Genomic DNA, 17,273 nt, shown 5'->3' with positions numbered 1-17,273 from the left:
TTTCATAAATGCAGCTAATGCTAACATGATTCCGACGGACTTTAAGCATCGCTACGAATGAGAAAATCTCATCGTAGTCAACTCCTTGAACTTGTCGGAAAACACTTCGCCACAAGTCGAGCTTCATAGATGGTGACATTACCATCCACGTCCGTCTTCTTCTTAAAAGATCCATTTATCTCAATGGATTGCCGATCATCGGGCAAGTCCATCAAAGTCCATGCTTTGTTCTGATATATGGATACTATCTCGGATTTCATGGCTTCTAACCATTTGTCGGAATTCGGGCCCACCATCGCTTCTCCATAGCTCGTAGGTTCATTGTTGTCTAGCAACATGACTTTCAAGACAGGATCACCTTACCACTCCGAAGTAGTGCGTGTCCTTGTCGTCCTACGAGGTTTGGTAGTGACTTGATCCGAAGTTTCACGATCAATATCATAAGCTTCCACTTCAATTGGTGTAGGTGCCACAGGAACAACTTCCTGTGCCCTGCCACACACTAGTTGAAGAGACGGTTCAATAACCTCATCAAGTCTCAACCATCCTCCCACTCAACTCTTTCGAGAGAAACCTTTCCTCGAGAAAGGACCCGATTCAAGAAACAATCCATATTGCTTTCGGATCTGAATTAGGAGGTATACCCAACTGTTTTGGGTGTCCTATGAAGATGCATTTCATCCGCTTTGGGTTCGAGATTAATCCTGAAACTTTTTCACATAAGCGTCGCAGCCCCAAACCTTTAAGAAACGACAACTTAGGTTTCTCTAAACCATAATTCATACGGTGTCATCTCATCGGAATTACGTGGTGCCCTATTTAAAGTGAATGTGGTTGTCTCTAATGCCTAACCCATGAACGATAGTGGTAATTCGATAAGAGACATCATGGTACGCACCATATCCAATAGGGTGCAACTATGATGTTTGGACACACCATCACATTATGGTGTTCCGGGCGGTATTAATTGCGAAGCAATTTCCACAATGTCTTAATTGTGTGCCAAAACTCGTAACTCAGATATTCATCTCTATGATCATATCATAGACATTTTATCCTCTTGTCACAATGATCTGCTACTTCACTCTGAAATTACTTGAACCATTCAATAATTCAGACTTGTGTTTCATCAAGTAAATATACTCAACATTTACTCGAATCATCTGTGAAGTAAGAACATAATGATATTCACTGCATGCCTCAGCACTCATTCGACTGCACACATCAAAATGTGTTACTTCCAACAAGTTGCTATCTTGTTCCATCTTACTGAAAATGAGGCTTTTCAGTCATCTTGCCCATGTGGTATGATTTGCATATCTGAAGTGATTCAAAATCAAGTGAGTCCGAACGATCCATTTGCATGGAGTTTCTTCATGCATATACACCAATAGACATGGTTCGCATGTCTCAAACTTTTCTAAAACGAGTGAGTCCAAAGATCCATCAACATGGAGCTTCTTCATGCGTTTTATACCATTATGACTTACATGGCAGTGCCACAAGTAAGTGGTACTATCATTACTATCTTATATCTTTTGGCATGAACATGTGTATCACTATGATCGAGATTCAATAAACCATTTATTTTAGGTGTAAGACCATTGAAGGTATTATTCAAATAAACAGAGTAACCATTATTCTCCTTAAATGAATAACCGTATTGCGATAGACATAATCCAATCATGTCTAAGCTCAACGCAAACACCAATCTCGGTGGTAGAGGGAGCGTGCGATGCTTGATCACATCAACCTTGGAAACACTTCCAACACATATCGTCAGCTCACCTTTAGCTAGTCTCCTTTTATTTCGTAGCTTTTATTTCGAGTTACTAACACTTTAGCAACCGAACCGGTATCTAATACCCTTGTGCTACTAGGAGTACTAGTAAAGTACACATTAACATAATGTATATCCAATATACTTCTATCGACCTTGCCAGCCTTCTCATCTACCAAGTATCTAGGGTAATCCTGCTCCAGTGGTTGTTCCCCTTATTACAGAAGCACTTAGTCTCGGGTTTGGGTTCAACCTCGGGTTTCTTCACTAGAGCAGCAGCTGAATTGCCATTTCATGAAGTATCCCTTTGTTCCCTTGCCCTTCTTGAAACTAGTGGTTTCACCAACCATCAACAATTGATGCTCCTTCTTGATTTCTACTTTCGCGGTGTCAAACATCGCGAATACCTCAAGGATCATCATATCTATCCCTGATATGTTATAGTTCATCACGAAGCTCTAGCAGCTTCGTGGCAATGACTTTGGGGAAACATCACTATCTCATTTGGAAGAACAACTCCCACTCGATTCAAGTGATTGTTGCACTCAGACAATCTGAGCACAAGCTCAACGATTGAGCTTTTCTCCCTTAGTTTGTAGGCTAAGAAAATTGTCGGAGGTCTCATACCTCTTGACATGGGCACGAGCCTGAAATCCCAATTTCAGCCCTCGAAGCATCTCATATGTTTCGCGATGTTTCGAAAACGTCTTTCGTGCCTCAACTCTAAACCGTTTAACTGAACTATCACATAGTTATCAAGACGTGTATGTCCGATGTTCACAACATCCACAAACGACGTTTGGGGTTCAGCACACTGAGCGGTGCATTAAGGACATAAGCTTTCTACTGATCGCATAATCGCTACTATCAACTTTCAACTATAATTTTCTCTAGGAACATATCTAAACAGTAGAACTATAGCACGAGCTACGACATAATTTGCAAAAGGTCTTTTGACTATGTTCAGGATAATTAAGCTCATCTTATGAACTCCCACTCAGATAGACATCCCTCTAGTCATCTAAGTGATTACATGATCCGAGTCAACTAGCCCGTGTCCGATCATCTCGTGAGACGGACTAGTCATCTTCGGTGAACATCTTCATGTTGATCGTATCTACCATACGACTCATGCTCGACCTTTCGGTCTCCGTGTTCCGAGGCCATGTCTGCACATGCTAGGCTCGTCAAGTTAACCCTAAGTGTTTTCGCTGTGTAAAACTGTCTTACACCCGTTGTATGTGAACGTAAGAATCCATCACACCCGATCATCACGTGGTGCTTAGAAGCGACGAACTGTAGCAACGGTGCACAGTTAGGGGAGAACACTTCTTGAAATTTTGTAAGGGATCATCTTATTTACTACCGTCGTCCTAAGTAAACAAGATGCATAAACATGATAAACATCACATGCAATCAAATAGTGACATGATATGACCAATATCATTTTGCTCCTTTTGATCTTCATCTTCGGGGCTCCATGATCATCATCGTCACCGGCATGACACCATGATCTCCATCATCGTGTCTTCATGAAGTTGTCACGCCAACGACTACTTCTACTTCTATGACTAACGCGTTTAGCAATAAAGTAAAGTAAGTTACATGGCGTTCTTCAATGACGCACAGGTCATACAAAAAATAAAGACAACTCCTATGGCTCCTGCCGGTTGTCATACTCATCGACATGCAAGTCGTGAATCCTATTACAAGAACATGATCAATCTCATACATCACATATCATTCATCACATTCTTCTTGGCCATATCACATCACATAGCATACCCTGCAAAAACAAGTTAGACGTCCTCTAATTGTTGTTGCATGTTTTATGTGGCTGCTATGGGTTTCTACCAAGAACGTTTCTTACCTACGCAAAACCACAACGTGATATGCCAATTGCTATTTACCCTTCATAAGGACCCTTTTCATCGAATCCGTTCCGACTAAAGTGGGAGAGACTGGCACCCGCTAGCCACCTTATGCACCAAGTGCATGTCAATCGGTGGAACCTGTCTCACGTAAGAGTACGTGTAAGGTCGGTCCGGGCCGCTTCATCCCACAATACCGTCGAAACAAGATTGGACTAGTAACGGTAAGCATATTGAACAACATCAACGCCCACAACTACTTTGTGTTCTACTCGTGCAAAGAATCTACGCAATAGACCTAGCTCATGATGCCACTGTTGGGGAACGTAGCAGAAATTCAAAATTTTCCTACGTGTCACCAAGATCTATCTATGGAGAAACCAGCTACGAGTAGAAGGAGAGTGCATCTACATACCCTTGTAGATCGCTAAGCGGAAGCGTTCAAGTGAACGGGGTTGATGGAGTCGTACTCGTCGTGATTCAAATCACCGATGATCAAGTGCCGAACGCACGGCACCTCCGCGTTCAACACACGTACAGCCCGGTGACGTCTCCCACGCCTTGATCCAGCAAGGAGAGAGGGAGAGGTTGAGGAAGACTCCATCCAACAGCAGCACAACGGCGTGGTGGTGGTGGAGGAGCGTGGCAATCCCGCAGGGCTTCGCCAAGCACCACGAGAGAGGAGAAGAACTTGGGAGAGAGGGAGGGGCTGCACCAAAGGCATAAGGTGTGTTTGGGAGGCCCTCCTACCCCACTATATATAGGGATCCCAAGGGGGGGGGGTGCGCCAGCCCCTAGGAGATCCAATCTCCAAGGGGGCGGCGGCCAGGGGAGGAGTCCTCCCCCCCAAGGCACCTAGGAGGTGCCTTCCCCTGCTGGGACTCTTCCTTTAGGGTTTCCCCAGGCGCATGGGCCTCTTGGGGCTGGTGCCCTTGGCCCATGTAGGCCAAGGCGCACCCCCTACAGCCCATGTGGCCCCCCGGGGCAGGTGGCCCCACCCGGTGGGCCCCCGGGACCCTTCCGGTGGTCCCGGTACAATACCGATGACCCCGAAACTTGTCCCGATGGCCGAAACAGGACTTCCTATATATAAATCTTTACCTCCGGACCATTTCGGAACTCCTCGTGATGTCCGGGATCTCATCCGGGACTCCGAACAACATTCGGTAATCACATACAAGCTTCCTTTATAACCCTAGCGTCATCGAACCTTAAGTGTGTAGACCCTACGGGTTCGGGAGACATGCAGACATGACCGAGACGTTCTCCGGTCAATAACCAACAGCGGGATCTGGATACCCATGTTGGCTCCCACATGTTCCACGATGATCTCATCGGATGAACCACGATGTCAAGGACTCAATCGATCCCGTATACAATTCCCTTTGTCTATCGGTATGTTACTTGCCCGAGATTCGATAGTCGGTATCCAATACCTTGTTCAATCTCGTTACCGGCAAGTCACTTTACTCGTTTCGTAACACATCATCCCGTGATCAACTCCTTGGTCACATTGCACATATGATGATGTCCTACCGAGTGGGCCCAGAGATACCTCTCCGTTTACACGGAGTGACAAATCCCAGTCTCGATCCGCATAAAACAATAGATACTTTCGGAGATACCTGTAGTGCACCTTTATAGTCACCCAGTTACATTGTGACGTTTGATACACCCAAAGCACTCCTACGGTATCCAGGAATTACACGATCTCATGGTCAAAGGAAGAGATACTTGACATTGGCAAAGCTCTAGCAAACGAACTACACGATCTTTGTGCTATGCTTAGGATTGGGTCTTGTCCATCACATCATTCTCCTAATGATGTGATCCCGTTATCAACGACATCCAATGTCCATAGCCAGGAAACCATGACTATCTGTTGATCACAACGAGCTAGTCAACTAGAGGCTCACTAGGGACATATTGTGGTCTATGTATTCACACGTGTATTACGATTTCCGGATAATACAGTTATAGCATGAATAAAAGACAATTATCATGAACAAGGAAATATAATAATAATACTTTTATTATTGCCTCTAGGGCATATTTCCAACAATTAGATAGGTTTGGTCCCCAACTTAAATGGTAATGGAGATTGTCAGTCTCACTCGCCTTGCTAGTTACAAGGATTAACGAATAATCTGCTAGGAATTGATGGTTGTAAGCAAGTGAATGCAACGATTTAGATTGTAAAGAACTATAACGGATTTTGATTGAGGTTATTACTCCTATAAAGGATGTTGGAGTATTGGCCTCCTTGGAGCCTTTGTGTGCGAGAGTGGCCTCAACCATTCGTTTTGCGCGAGCGCGAGGCTCTTGCAGATGGCTCCATGGCACTCTCCCATCTGTTTGATCTCCACGGATGCCTCACACCCGACGGGTTTACCTCAGAGATCCATGACGTGTGAGCCACAAGCTCACAGGGCGCCCCCTGAGCTTGTGGGCCCCTCGTAGCACCCCTTGACCTAATTCCACCTATATAAATTTAGAAATATTCCCAAACCAATAGAGAGCCACTTGAAACAGTTTTTTCGCCACCTCAAGCTTCTGTTCTTCCGTGATCCCATCCGGAGGCCTTTCCGGTACTTTGCCGGAGGGAGAATTGACCGTGGAGGGCTTCTACATCATCCTTTTTGCCTTTTGATGATGCGTGAGTAGTTTATCACGGACATACGGGTCCATATCTAGTAGCTAGATGGTTTCTTCTATCTCTTTGATCTTTAATACAATGTTCTCCTTGGTGTTCTTGGAGTTCTATCCGATGCAATCTTCTTTTGCGGTGTGTTTGTTGGGATTTGATGAATTGTGGTTTATGATCTGAATATTCATGAGAAGCAACCGAGTCTTTTCTGAACTTTATTATGCATGATTGTTATAACTTTGTATTTCTCTCTGATCTATCCGTTTAGTTTGCCCAACTAGATTGATTTATCTTCAGTGGGAGAGGTGTCTTGTAATGGGTTCAATCTTGTGGTGCTCTATATCCCAGTGACAGAAGGGGACAAAACACGTATTTGTATTGTTGCCATTAAGGGTAAAACAACATGATTTATTCATTTGGGTTTACTTTGTCTATATCATGTCATCTTTAAGGCGTTAACCTGTTTTTATGAACTTAATGCCATAGATGCATGTTGGATAGCGATCGACTGGTGGAGTAATAGTAATAGATGTAGGCAAGAGTCGGTCAACTTGTCTTGGACGTGATGCTTATATACATGATCATTCCCTTGAATATCGTCATAACTATGCGCTTTTCTATCAATTGCCCAACAACAATTTGTTCACCCACTGTATGCTATGTGTTCGAGAGAAAAGCCTCTAGTGAAAACTATGGCCCCCGGCTCTACTTTAATCGTATTATAAAAACCTAAATTCTTTTGCTGTAATTTTTTTATTTTAGTTTATTTTGTAATTTATCTATCTACCACTACATGATTTGATCTTGCAAGTGACGAGTTCAAGGGGATTGAAAACCCTCTTGCTCGCGTTGGGTGCAAGTATTTGTTTTTGTGTGTGCATGTGCTGTTCACGAGGCTTTGCGTGATTCTCCTACTGTTTCGATGCACCTTGGTTCTCACTTAGAGAAATACTTATCTCTACTATACTGCATTCCTCTTCCTCTTTGAGGAAAAACCCAACGCATATCACAAGTAGCAGAGACCACCACGGTCGGAGCTCAATCCGACAGGTCCTTCGGTATGGTATCCCGGATAGGCGATTGGGCTGGATGGTAACAAGAAGCAAGGTCTTACCTAGGTTCGAGCTCTCATGGAGGAGATAATACCTTACGTTCTGCTCATGTGTACTGCGTTGGGGTGTGTACAAAGTATATATGAGTACTGTGAGTTTATATTGTGTCTAACTACGAGCCCGACCCCCGACTTATATAACATACTCGGGATCCTAAGGTTACATATCCTAACCGACTACGTAGGTGGGGGTAGAGTCCTCAACGACTTCGTCTTCTTGCCTTGTAAGCGAAGTCTTCGGATGTCTTCATGTAAATCCACCATCGAATGCCCAATGTGGTCCACGATGGAAATGACCCAGTGGTCCTCAGCCTGGCCCTCCAGGCCAGGAATCGACGTGGTGAGAGATCCCTTGACCAGGACACCGTCAGGTGGTGCACACACAAAAAAGGTTTCATGGGCATGTTAGCAAACACTGTTTGCACGCATTCACGCACATACTGGGATCATATTAGTCTAGTCCATGAAAATGATTTTTTACCAAACACACAAAATAGTTAACTACCTTGTACTGTATTTTCTCTAGCTAAGGGACATTTCTCTGAATTGAGTTTAACAACATGGAAGCACGTGTATAAAAATGAGCCTTTCAGCAAATCAACATGTGGTTAGATGGTTAGGAGGACAAGGGTATCCCCAGCCCATGAGAGTTTAAGTCTTAGACTTGATACCGGTGCTCGCATTTTCTTTATTTATTTCAGACCTTTTGGTGATGTGCATTTAGTGAGAGGAGACGTCCCTATAGACTACAAATTCGTCTTTGGTGACTTCGTCAATCTCAAAATGATATGCCGCCTCAATTTCTCAGAGATGCTCATGTAGAGAGGATAGACACGTATACATTCATAAGAGTAAATGTATATGCGTATGTATGAACGTTTACATCTGCGCTGCGTAAAGAAAAACCGTTTCTTTCTTCTAGAAAAAAGCCTTTCTGATGCAGAGGGGTCGTTGGCTTTTGTCTTTTGGAACTGTTCCTGTCCAGCTGGCCTCCTGCCAGAATCAGCCCGCGGAGACACAGATGCAGAGCAGCCACCACGCGGGTGGGCCCGGGTGCTAAATCGTCACGGCTCTGGACGTACGACACTGACCGATCAAAGAGGAGTTCTGGCCCATACGATGGCTCATTTGGGCTGGAATCTCTATCCAGCGACCGAATCAGGTCCAACAATCCAGGGGGCCGGGTTCCCCTCGAGAGCAGTAAACAATTCGGGTCCGCGTCGCGGCCCGCGACACATAATACGCCTCCGCAGCCAGCTCACGCACTCCGGTCTCTACATTAGCCCTGGCGTATCCAGCGGGGCCAAACCCTCTCTCTCTCTCACTCGCTCCGCCCGGCCGCCCGACTTTGACCGCCTCCTCGTCTCCGCTCCCACGCCCGCGGGAGAGAGGCGACCGGCGGCGCGCGAGGAGGGCCTACCCATCCCACCACCCCGCCGGCGAAGATGTTCGGCCGCGCCCCCAAGAAGAGCGACAACACCAAGTACTACGAGGTGCTCGGGGTGCCCAAGAACGCCGCCCAGGACGACCTCAAGAAGGCCTACCGCAAGGCCGCCATCAAGAACCACCCCGACAAGGGCGGAGACCCCGAGAAGGTCCGATCCCCCCTTCCTCCCCTGCGATCATCGCGCATCTTAGCTGCTACTTTTCGGGTCCGTTCGGGCGCGATCTGGTGTGATCCGATCTGCTATGGCAAGGTAGAACTAGATAGATCGGGCGCGGGAAGTCCGTGCGGTGCTGGGAGTCAATTCGCGTAGGGGCATCTGTGATGTGGCCGAGCTGCGAGTTTTGCGTGGATTCGTGATGATCTGCTTCTGCTGGGGTTTGTAGCTCCCGTTGCGTCTTGGAGGATTTGCTGTGGCGATTCGCAGAAAGAAAAGAAGAGGATTGCTGTGGCTTGTCAGGGAGTGCTTGCCCTGCTTGTTGTGGTTTGATGTGAAGTGGTCATGATCGCGATCTTTGGGTGGCGGGTATTGCTTTCTGCGGAGTGCTGGCTACTGATGCGTATAGGAAAGTTTCCCTGGGCGTGATTTTGGCTAGATTCGGGGAACAGAAGTACAGTTGTTTGCATGTTTTTGCAGGGCCAGTTATTTTGCATCTGCATTGTCAAGTAAGATTTAGTAGTTTAAAAAATGCTCCTGGTTGGATGGTACTCACTTGGTGATTCATCTGGGGATAATGCATATTTCTAGACGTCTTTTCCAGTCTAGTTATAAGGTGGACAACCGTTTTGTTAGTGTCATGGGAAGACATCTGATGCTGAGTCATACATGAGAATGTCACCTCACACACCACAATTCCACCACCCCTCGACAGTGACTCTGCCCGTTGTTATTTGTTAGGAGTGCATCAATTGGGCAGCAGTGTGGGACATGCAACATTTCCATATCATGGAAGCCCATCTTTCAGCTAGCTTATCGCATGGGGTGGTTATACATTCCATTGGTCATCCACGTTGTCCCTGCTGATAATTGTGTATGGGAGTGTCAAATCCAATGCTGATGGCGGAAAATAATATGCGTCTAGTCTGTATTTCATACCAAGGATCATTCACCTTTTCTGTTTTTGGACTTTTATTATGCTTATCATATGACATCTATGTCGAACTTTTGATTTCCTACAGCACCCCCATTTCACCTCTGATGCAAATTCCCTTACTAAATGTGGGCAGTTTGTTTGGACAATGTTCGCCGGTTTATTTATTATATGAATGTTCGCCGGTTTATTTATTATATGCTTCTTGCTTATCTGTGATATATTGGGTAATCGATCTGCTTGACAACTCTAATCTCTTTATTCTGCTATACTCTGCTGAAGTGGAGTGATACAATTCTTTTTTGTGTTGCCTATGTTGTGTAATAGATATTTCTTGCTTTGCTGTAAATTTAACAAATTTTACTATTTCAACTGTTCAAGAACTCATTGAAATGTATCTAGTGAGCGCAAATATATCATTGTTGTTTTTCTGTACTATTTTAGTTCTCATGCTAAATTCATCTGCTGATTTACCATGATCTGCAGAATGAAAGGCTTATTTCAGGTGTATCTGTTGTTTAAATTTTATTTCAGTTCAAGGAGCTGGCACAAGCCTATGAGGTTTTGAGTGACCCTGAGAAGCGTGAGATATATGATCAGTATGGCGAAGATGCTCTCAAGGAAGGAATGGGTGGAGGAGGTGGTGGTGGAGTTGATCCATTTGACATATTTTCATCATTTTTCGGGCCCTCTTTTGGAGGTATTGTTTGAAGGCAACCTATTTTCCTGTTTGACCGTCAAACTCTGTTATATAGTGTATGTCTTGATGTAATAAATTGCATATGTATATTTTGTGCACAGGTGGTGGTGGTGGCAGCAGCAGGGGCAGAAGGCAAAGGAGGGGAGAGGATGTTGTCCATCCACTAAAAGCTTCTCTAGAAGATCTTTACAATGGTACCTCGAAGAAGCTCTCTCTTTCCCGCAGCGTCCTCTGCTCCAAGTGCAAGGGGTAAGTCTGGTTTGTTCCTTCCCAGTTAACCCAGTTGACCATGTGTTTTCTGCAGTGCTGCTCTTGAACATAGTTCCTTGTTTATTTCAGCAAGGGCTCCAAGTCTGGTGCTTCCATGAGGTGCCCAGGTTGCCAGGGGTCAGGCATGAAAGTGACTATTCGTCAGCTGGGGCCTTCCATGATACAGCAGATGCAGCAGGCCTGCAATGATTGCAAGGGCACCGGGGAGAGTATTAACGACAAGGACCGCTGCCCAGGCTGCAAGGGTGAGAAGGTTCTTCAGGAGAAGAAAGTTCTGGAGGTTCATGTTGAGAAGGGGATGCAACACAACCAGAAGATCACCTTCCCTGGTGAAGCTGATGAGGCGGTATGCTTGTTCAGTCTATGATATTCTTTACTCTTTATTATTATAGCTTTGCTTCGATGTCTACAAACTAACAGTGTGTTTTGTTTTCAGCCTGACACTGTTACTGGAGACATTGTATTTGTCGTCCAGCAGAAGGAACACCCAAAGTTCAAGCGAAAGGGCGATGATCTCTTCTATGAGCATACCATATCTCTCACTGAAGCTCTTTGTGGGTTCCAACTCGTCCTGACCCATCTGGACAACAGGCAGCTGCTCATTAAATCAAACCCTGGTGAAATTGTCAAGCCTGGTAAGGCCTCGTAGATCACAGCGACTAATCTGTGTACTTATGTGCAAAATTGTACTTGTTGATAACTTTGGTTTCAAATTCTGATCAGATTCATTCAAGGCAATCAGCGACGAGGGGATGCCGATGTACCAGAGGCCGTTCATGAAGGGCAAGCTCTACATTCATTTCACGGTGGAGTTCCCCGACTCGCTGGCACCGGATCAGTGCAAGGCTCTCGAGGCTGTGCTTCCACCAAAGCCTGCATCCAAGCTGACCGACATGGAGCTCGACGAATGCGAGGAGACGACGATGCATGATGTCAACATGGAGGAGGAGATGCGTCGGAAAGCCCATGCTGCTGCTCAGGAGGCGTACGATGAGGACGACGAGATGCCCGGAGGCGGTGCCCAAAGAGTGCAGTGCGCACAACAGTAAGCTAGGTTGGGCAGCAAGCATTTTTGGGACCCAAGAACAAGATGCCTGCCCGCTCTCTTCTGGTGCTTTGGTGGTGTTATCGATGAAGCTGATTTTTGCCCGTATGGCGCCGGGACTGTATCCATCCATGTCTTTTGAAAATTGCTACGTGGCTACTTCTGATGTAGTGTGACACTCGTATAAAAGCAAAATCTGTCCGTGAAAACTAACGCACGCTCTTTGTCTGTCTCTCTGAATACGTTGTCTAAGCAGGACCGTGGACAGTTTTGCAGAGCATGTTTGTGGCTTTTAATCAGGTTTTCTGGCTGGCATCGTAATCATTATCATCATCATGCACATTATTATGCACTTGCATTATTGTCGATCTAAGTACAATTCCATTACTGGAGTAACATACTAGAAGAAAATAGTAGCAGTTGAAAGGAGGAGTTTATTACTGCAGAGGTTGCAGGGCGAGAAGGTGTGTGGTTAGGCCTGCTGGACCTGGACGTAGAGCTTGACGCCGAGGGAGCAGTAGTTGGCGATGGTGCAGACGTAGTAATTGGCGTCGGCGAAGAGGAGGTGGAACACGGCGGGGCTGCTCTTGAGGGTGTCTGAGTAGGGGTCCTCCCACGAGCAGCGATTGTACTCCCACTGCCCCACCTGCACCACGTCGTACATCCCCGCGTCGAACCTGAACACCGCACGCACGCACGCACGCATTCTCGTCGTGAGAGATCAAACACGAACAGCACTCGCACTCGAGAGGGACGGTGGCGGCGGCGGGCTCACCGAGGTTGTCGCCGGCGAAGATGGTCCTGTTGCCCGCCCAGTTGCTGTAGTGGTCGCTGCTCGTGGGGATGGTCCAGAGCGAGCCCCCGACGACGTGGTCCGTCGCCGTCACCGCGCACCGCGGCGCCGGCACCGCGAGGAGGACGCAGCCGGCCAGCAGCGCCGCGACCAGGGACCGGATCGCCACCGCCATCGCCATCGCCAACGGTGATCCGCCGGAGGGACACGGAACGGGAGACGAGTCGTGAAGGAACGAGCAACCGCTCTCTCCCCTCTGCAACTGCAACAGCGGGCGTTATGCTCTCGCCCTCCAGCGAGCCGAGGGGAAAAAAACATAACGAAACGCAATTCATGGGCCTTAGAAGCGGACCGAAAGAGGCCCACCCTTGCGGGGGCGCCTCACGCCGCGGCCCAGCAAGCAGCCAGGCCCGCCCCCTCGTATATACAAGCGCCACCACGCTGCCTCCCCATCATCCCTTGCCCTTCCGCCCGCCTGCCCGCGCCGCCGCCGCCTCCTTCCGCAGGAGCTCCCTCCCCGCGGGCGCGATGGTACGTCCGATCTCCCCGCCCCCTCTTCCTCCATGGCTGCTGCTTCGGTCCGCGCGCGCGTTGCTGCCCGTGGCGTCTGGCTTCCGTGCGCCTCCGCCGCAGTGGTCGCCGCCTAGGTTTTCGATTTGCCTTCATAGCTTGTGTGACTCGGGGCTTAAGGGTTTAGCACTTCCTAGTCAGATCTGCGGTGTGCTTGCTCCGTGTCAGATCTGGATTTCTGCCGCTTCATGAGATTCTGTTGCTCGCGAATCATGCTTCAGTAGTATTATTGCCTGCTCTAATTGCCTTACAACTGCTGTGAAAACAAGTTCCCATTTCGTAGAGTGCGGGTTTCGTTTCTGCGCGCGAGAGTATACTCGGTTGTATTTAGGAAATACTTGTGATTACTCCAAGTTGGCAGATTCAATGTTTCTCCTCATCAAATACAACTATGAACCACTTTGGTATCTTATCTTACAAATGTTTTGTTTGTGCCGCCTGATTGATTACTAGTGTTTCCTGGGTAGCACTCATATGCTTCTCTTTGATATGTCTTGTAGGTGTACATCAAGAACCAGAAGACAAGGGCGTACTCCAAGCGTTTCCAAGTCAAGTTCAAGAGAAGGCGCCGTATGTCTAACACCTGCCTCTCCATGAATCTGCTACTTCTGTAATTTCACAGTGATTCTGATTGCCTGATTTTCCCTTCTCCCTTGTTTCCTCAGAGGGGAAGACCGACTACAGGGCCAGGCTGAGGCTCACGAACCAGGACAAGAACAAATACAATACCCCCAAGTACCGTTTTGTTGTGCGATTTGTATCCTTCAAAGTTTCTTCGTTATGATTTGTGCACTTGTCAATCTTCTATATTCTGCTTATTGTTACCATGGAGGCATGTTGTATCTCTTAACAATACTACTTTAGACCAACAAGGATGTCACTGCACAAATTGTCTATGCTACCATTGCTGGTGATATCGTGATGGCCGCTGCCTACTCCCATGAGTTGCCTCGCTACGGTCTTGAAGTTGGCCTCACCAACTATGCTGCAGGTTGATTTTAGCTACTGAATGAATGTGCAGATGCATGCTGTGATCTTATGCATGCCTCTTTTCAAATCTAATTTTCTGAATGCATGATGTAGCCTACTGCACTGGTCTGCTTTTGGCTCGTCGTGTGCTCAAGAACCGTGATCTTGATGAGGAGTATGAAGGCAATGTTGAGGTATAATTTGGCTTTGATATTATTTTTAGTCTAATATCCTGATTTGCTGCTTCTGATGGACACAACTAATATATGTCTGTGCTCAGGCCACAGGTGAGGACTTCTCTGTTGAGCCTTCTGATGAGAGGAGGCCTTTCCGTGCGCTCTTGGATGTTGGTCTTATTAGGACCACCACTGGGAACCGCGTGTTTGGTGCCCTTAAGGTATGCGATGATATTAGCGTACAGTTTTTTAAGTGCAGATGGACACTCAATGTCACAAGCCTTTGGCATGAAACTATCGGCAAATCATGATTGGTTGTTCCTCTTTAGATAGACTTGGGAGTTTAATTGCATGATTGCCCTGTAACTTGTTTATAGCTGCTCTGCTTTATTTTGTCAAGTTTCTAAAGCAACTATTTATGCTATTTGGCCTAGTGAAAAGGCATTGTTATTGCTTTTTGTTTTCATTTTTTATTTGCATCAAGTGATAGTTGCTCCCTATTTGGCTGAACTTCAGAACTTACTTGTTTTTGAATGCATCGGTTTTATCCCTTAGAGCTTTTTTGCCGCTGGTGTAATTATTTTTGGTCCTGCAGGGAGCTTTGGATGGTGGTCTTGACATTCCCCACAGTGACAAGAGATTTGCTGGTTTTAAGAAGGACGAGAAGTCGCTGGATGCTGAGATTCACCGCAAGTACATCTTTGGAGGGCATGTTGCTGACTACATGAGGGTGAGTTGGAAGCCATTGCTCTCTTGATTTTGTATTACTCTTGTTCATGCTCTTGTACCTAGGGCAATGAAATGACCCTAGTTCCTCTTTCATTTCTTACTGAACTTTTGCCTTTCTCTTATTCCAGTCACTAGCAGATGAGGAACCAGAGAAGTTCCAAACTCACTTCAGTGAGTACATCAAGAGGGGAATCTCAGCTGATGACATGGAAGCAGTTTACAAGAAGGTTCATGCTGCCATCCGTGCTGATCCCACCATGGCCAAATCAACCAAGGCGCCTCCCAAGACTCACAAGAGGTATAGTCGGCAAGCTCTTCATCATACTGTCTTGAGTTCATTTACTCTTGACTGCTGTTTCTTTTCCACCTTGTTGTGAGCTGCGTTGTGAACTTTGTCTTTGCATGCAGGTACAACCCCAAGAAGCTGACTTATGAGCAGAGGAAGGCCAGCCTCGTCGAAAGGCTCAACGCCCTCAACAACTCTGCCGGTGCCGCCGATGATGACGAGGACGACGACGAGTGAAATGCGCTTTTGTTAGTGTCTGGCACCCTGCACAACGGACCTGTTCCTTTGAGTTTTGGTTATTATCTTGCTGGAGTTATAGATTGTGTTATCTGGATTATGTGCCGTGCTGGCATTTGGATATTGATCTTGATCCGTTCGTCTGGCACCCTTGTGTTGTTTTTGTGGCTGTGTCGTGCTGGTTGGCCTTGGGTCATGGCCTAAAACTCGTCATTTCATCGAATTTGTAACCAATGTAGGAATAGATTTTACTGATGGTGCGGTCTTAAATCACTAGACAGGAAAATCTAATGCAAACTTGTGATGTTTTAGAATGACAATATAGTTATTTGTGATGTTTTAAAATGGATACTGATGCCAACGTTTGTAGGCCCGAACTTTTAACCTTTATTACCTTAAAAATAGTATAATATTGCAATTTTTACCAACCACGGTGGGAAATCAAAAGAAAAACGACACACGCACAAGTCTCTTAACGCAACAGAGTTGTTCACTGGAAGAAGGAACATATTATTCTTGGGAATGGCCAGCTCGTACAGAAAGCAGAGCACTAGCTGAGTGAGGGGAGACACGGAAAAGAAGGCCGTCGACATGCCCCGTGGGCAAAGCAACAAGCTTTATGTTGTGATTAATTAGCAAATGTAATTAGGGAAAAAATCTCCACTTTCTTGCATACGCAACAGACGCCTCTCGCGTCTCTCTCCGGAACCGACGCATTCTTTCCCATCGCGACTCTCCGGATAGTATAAATTGTAATCTGCAACTCCCGATCAATACAAGTTTTCCCATTCGCTTCAAAATCCGTTATCACACACGCTAGAACAGCCAGCGAGAGCAAGAAAAACAACAGAGAAAGAGAGAAGGGAGGGAGCACTCGCCGCCGGTGAGATGCCTGGTCTCGTCTCCTTCCTCCGCCTGATCTGCGAGGACGATCGCCGCTACCGCCTCGTTGCCCTTCGCCACCATGGAGTTGGTGGCCTCTGCCATTTTCATCGTCGGATGCAAGCCATCTGTCGGTTCGGCCACAGCGCCGCTTGCTACTTCTTAAGCTTGCGTTGTCTTTTTTCATGAAGAGAAAAGTATGATGCAACAAAGTAGAGATAAGTATTTCCCTCAGTTAAAGAACCAACGTATCAATCTAGTAGTAGGTACAAGCAAATCCTCAGTCTATGCACATGCACAAACAATCAAACACTTGCACCCAATGCGATAAAGAGGTTGTCAACCCCCTCACGGTCAATTGCAAAGGTGAGATCTGATAGAGATAGATGGAACTAAAAGGTAACCAAATATTTTTGTGTTTTTTGGTTTATAGATCTAGAAATAAAAGATTGCAAAATAGTAGATCGGAAACAAATATGATGGAAAATAGACCTGGGGGGCATAGGTTTCACTAGAGACTTCTCTCATGAAGGCAAATAATACGGTGGGTGAACAAATTACTGTCGAGCAATTGATAAAAAATCGCAAAGTTATAACGACATCCAAGGCAATGATTATGTATATAGGCGTCACGTCTGTGTCAAGTAGACCGACTCCTGCCTACATATACTA

At 46.3% G+C, this 17,273-nt stretch overlaps 3 protein-coding genes across 4 annotated transcripts; 2 read left to right on the top strand and 1 right to left on the bottom strand.

The window, feature by feature from the left end:
- The first annotated feature begins 8,698 nt into the window (after window positions 1-8,698).
- LOC123113183 (dnaJ protein homolog 2) lies at window positions 8,699-12,172 on the top strand. The gene is made up of 6 exons (XM_044534352.1): window positions 8,699-9,004; window positions 10,479-10,644; window positions 10,746-10,893; window positions 10,984-11,260; window positions 11,351-11,549; window positions 11,638-12,172. The coding sequence occupies exons 1-6, from the start codon at window positions 8,855-8,857 to the stop codon at window positions 11,961-11,963; spliced, it is 1,266 nt and encodes a 421-aa protein (XP_044390287.1). The 5' UTR covers window positions 8,699-8,854; the 3' UTR covers window positions 11,964-12,172.
- A 111-nt stretch (window positions 12,173-12,283) lies between these two features.
- On the bottom strand, window positions 12,284-13,121 carry LOC123113185 (umecyanin). Of its 2 annotated transcripts, none has more exons than XM_044534354.1 (2): window positions 12,735-13,121; window positions 12,284-12,636 (listed from the first exon to the last, which is right to left on the bottom strand). In XM_044534354.1, the coding sequence occupies exons 1-2, from the start codon at window positions 13,085-13,087 to the stop codon at window positions 12,432-12,434; spliced, it is 558 nt and encodes a 185-aa protein (XP_044390289.1). In that variant the 5' UTR covers window positions 13,088-13,121; the 3' UTR covers window positions 12,284-12,431. The 2 variants fall into 2 exon arrangements, with proteins under 2 accessions (XP_044390289.1, XP_044390291.1); XM_044534356.1 differs by having other exon boundaries at window positions 12,284-12,645; window positions 12,737-13,054.
- On the top strand, window positions 13,071-15,867 carry LOC123113184 (60S ribosomal protein L5-1). The gene is made up of 9 exons (XM_044534353.1): window positions 13,071-13,283; window positions 13,823-13,892; window positions 13,988-14,079; window positions 14,187-14,313; window positions 14,406-14,485; window positions 14,572-14,688; window positions 15,063-15,197; window positions 15,325-15,494; window positions 15,605-15,867. Exons 1-9 carry the CDS (start codon window positions 13,086-13,088, stop codon window positions 15,717-15,719), a joined length of 1,104 nt encoding a protein of 367 aa, XP_044390288.1. The 5' UTR covers window positions 13,071-13,085; the 3' UTR covers window positions 15,720-15,867.
- Window positions 15,868-17,273: the final 1,406 nt, after the last annotated feature.

Source organism: Triticum aestivum, chromosome 5B, assembly GCF_018294505.1.
Source record: "Triticum aestivum cultivar Chinese Spring chromosome 5B, IWGSC CS RefSeq v2.1, whole genome shotgun sequence".
In the NCBI taxonomy this organism is placed as follows: Eukaryota; Viridiplantae; Streptophyta; class Magnoliopsida; order Poales; family Poaceae; genus Triticum; species Triticum aestivum.
Note: the sequence above shows the minus strand (reverse complement) of the source record. Positions and strands in the feature narration are given on the sequence as shown.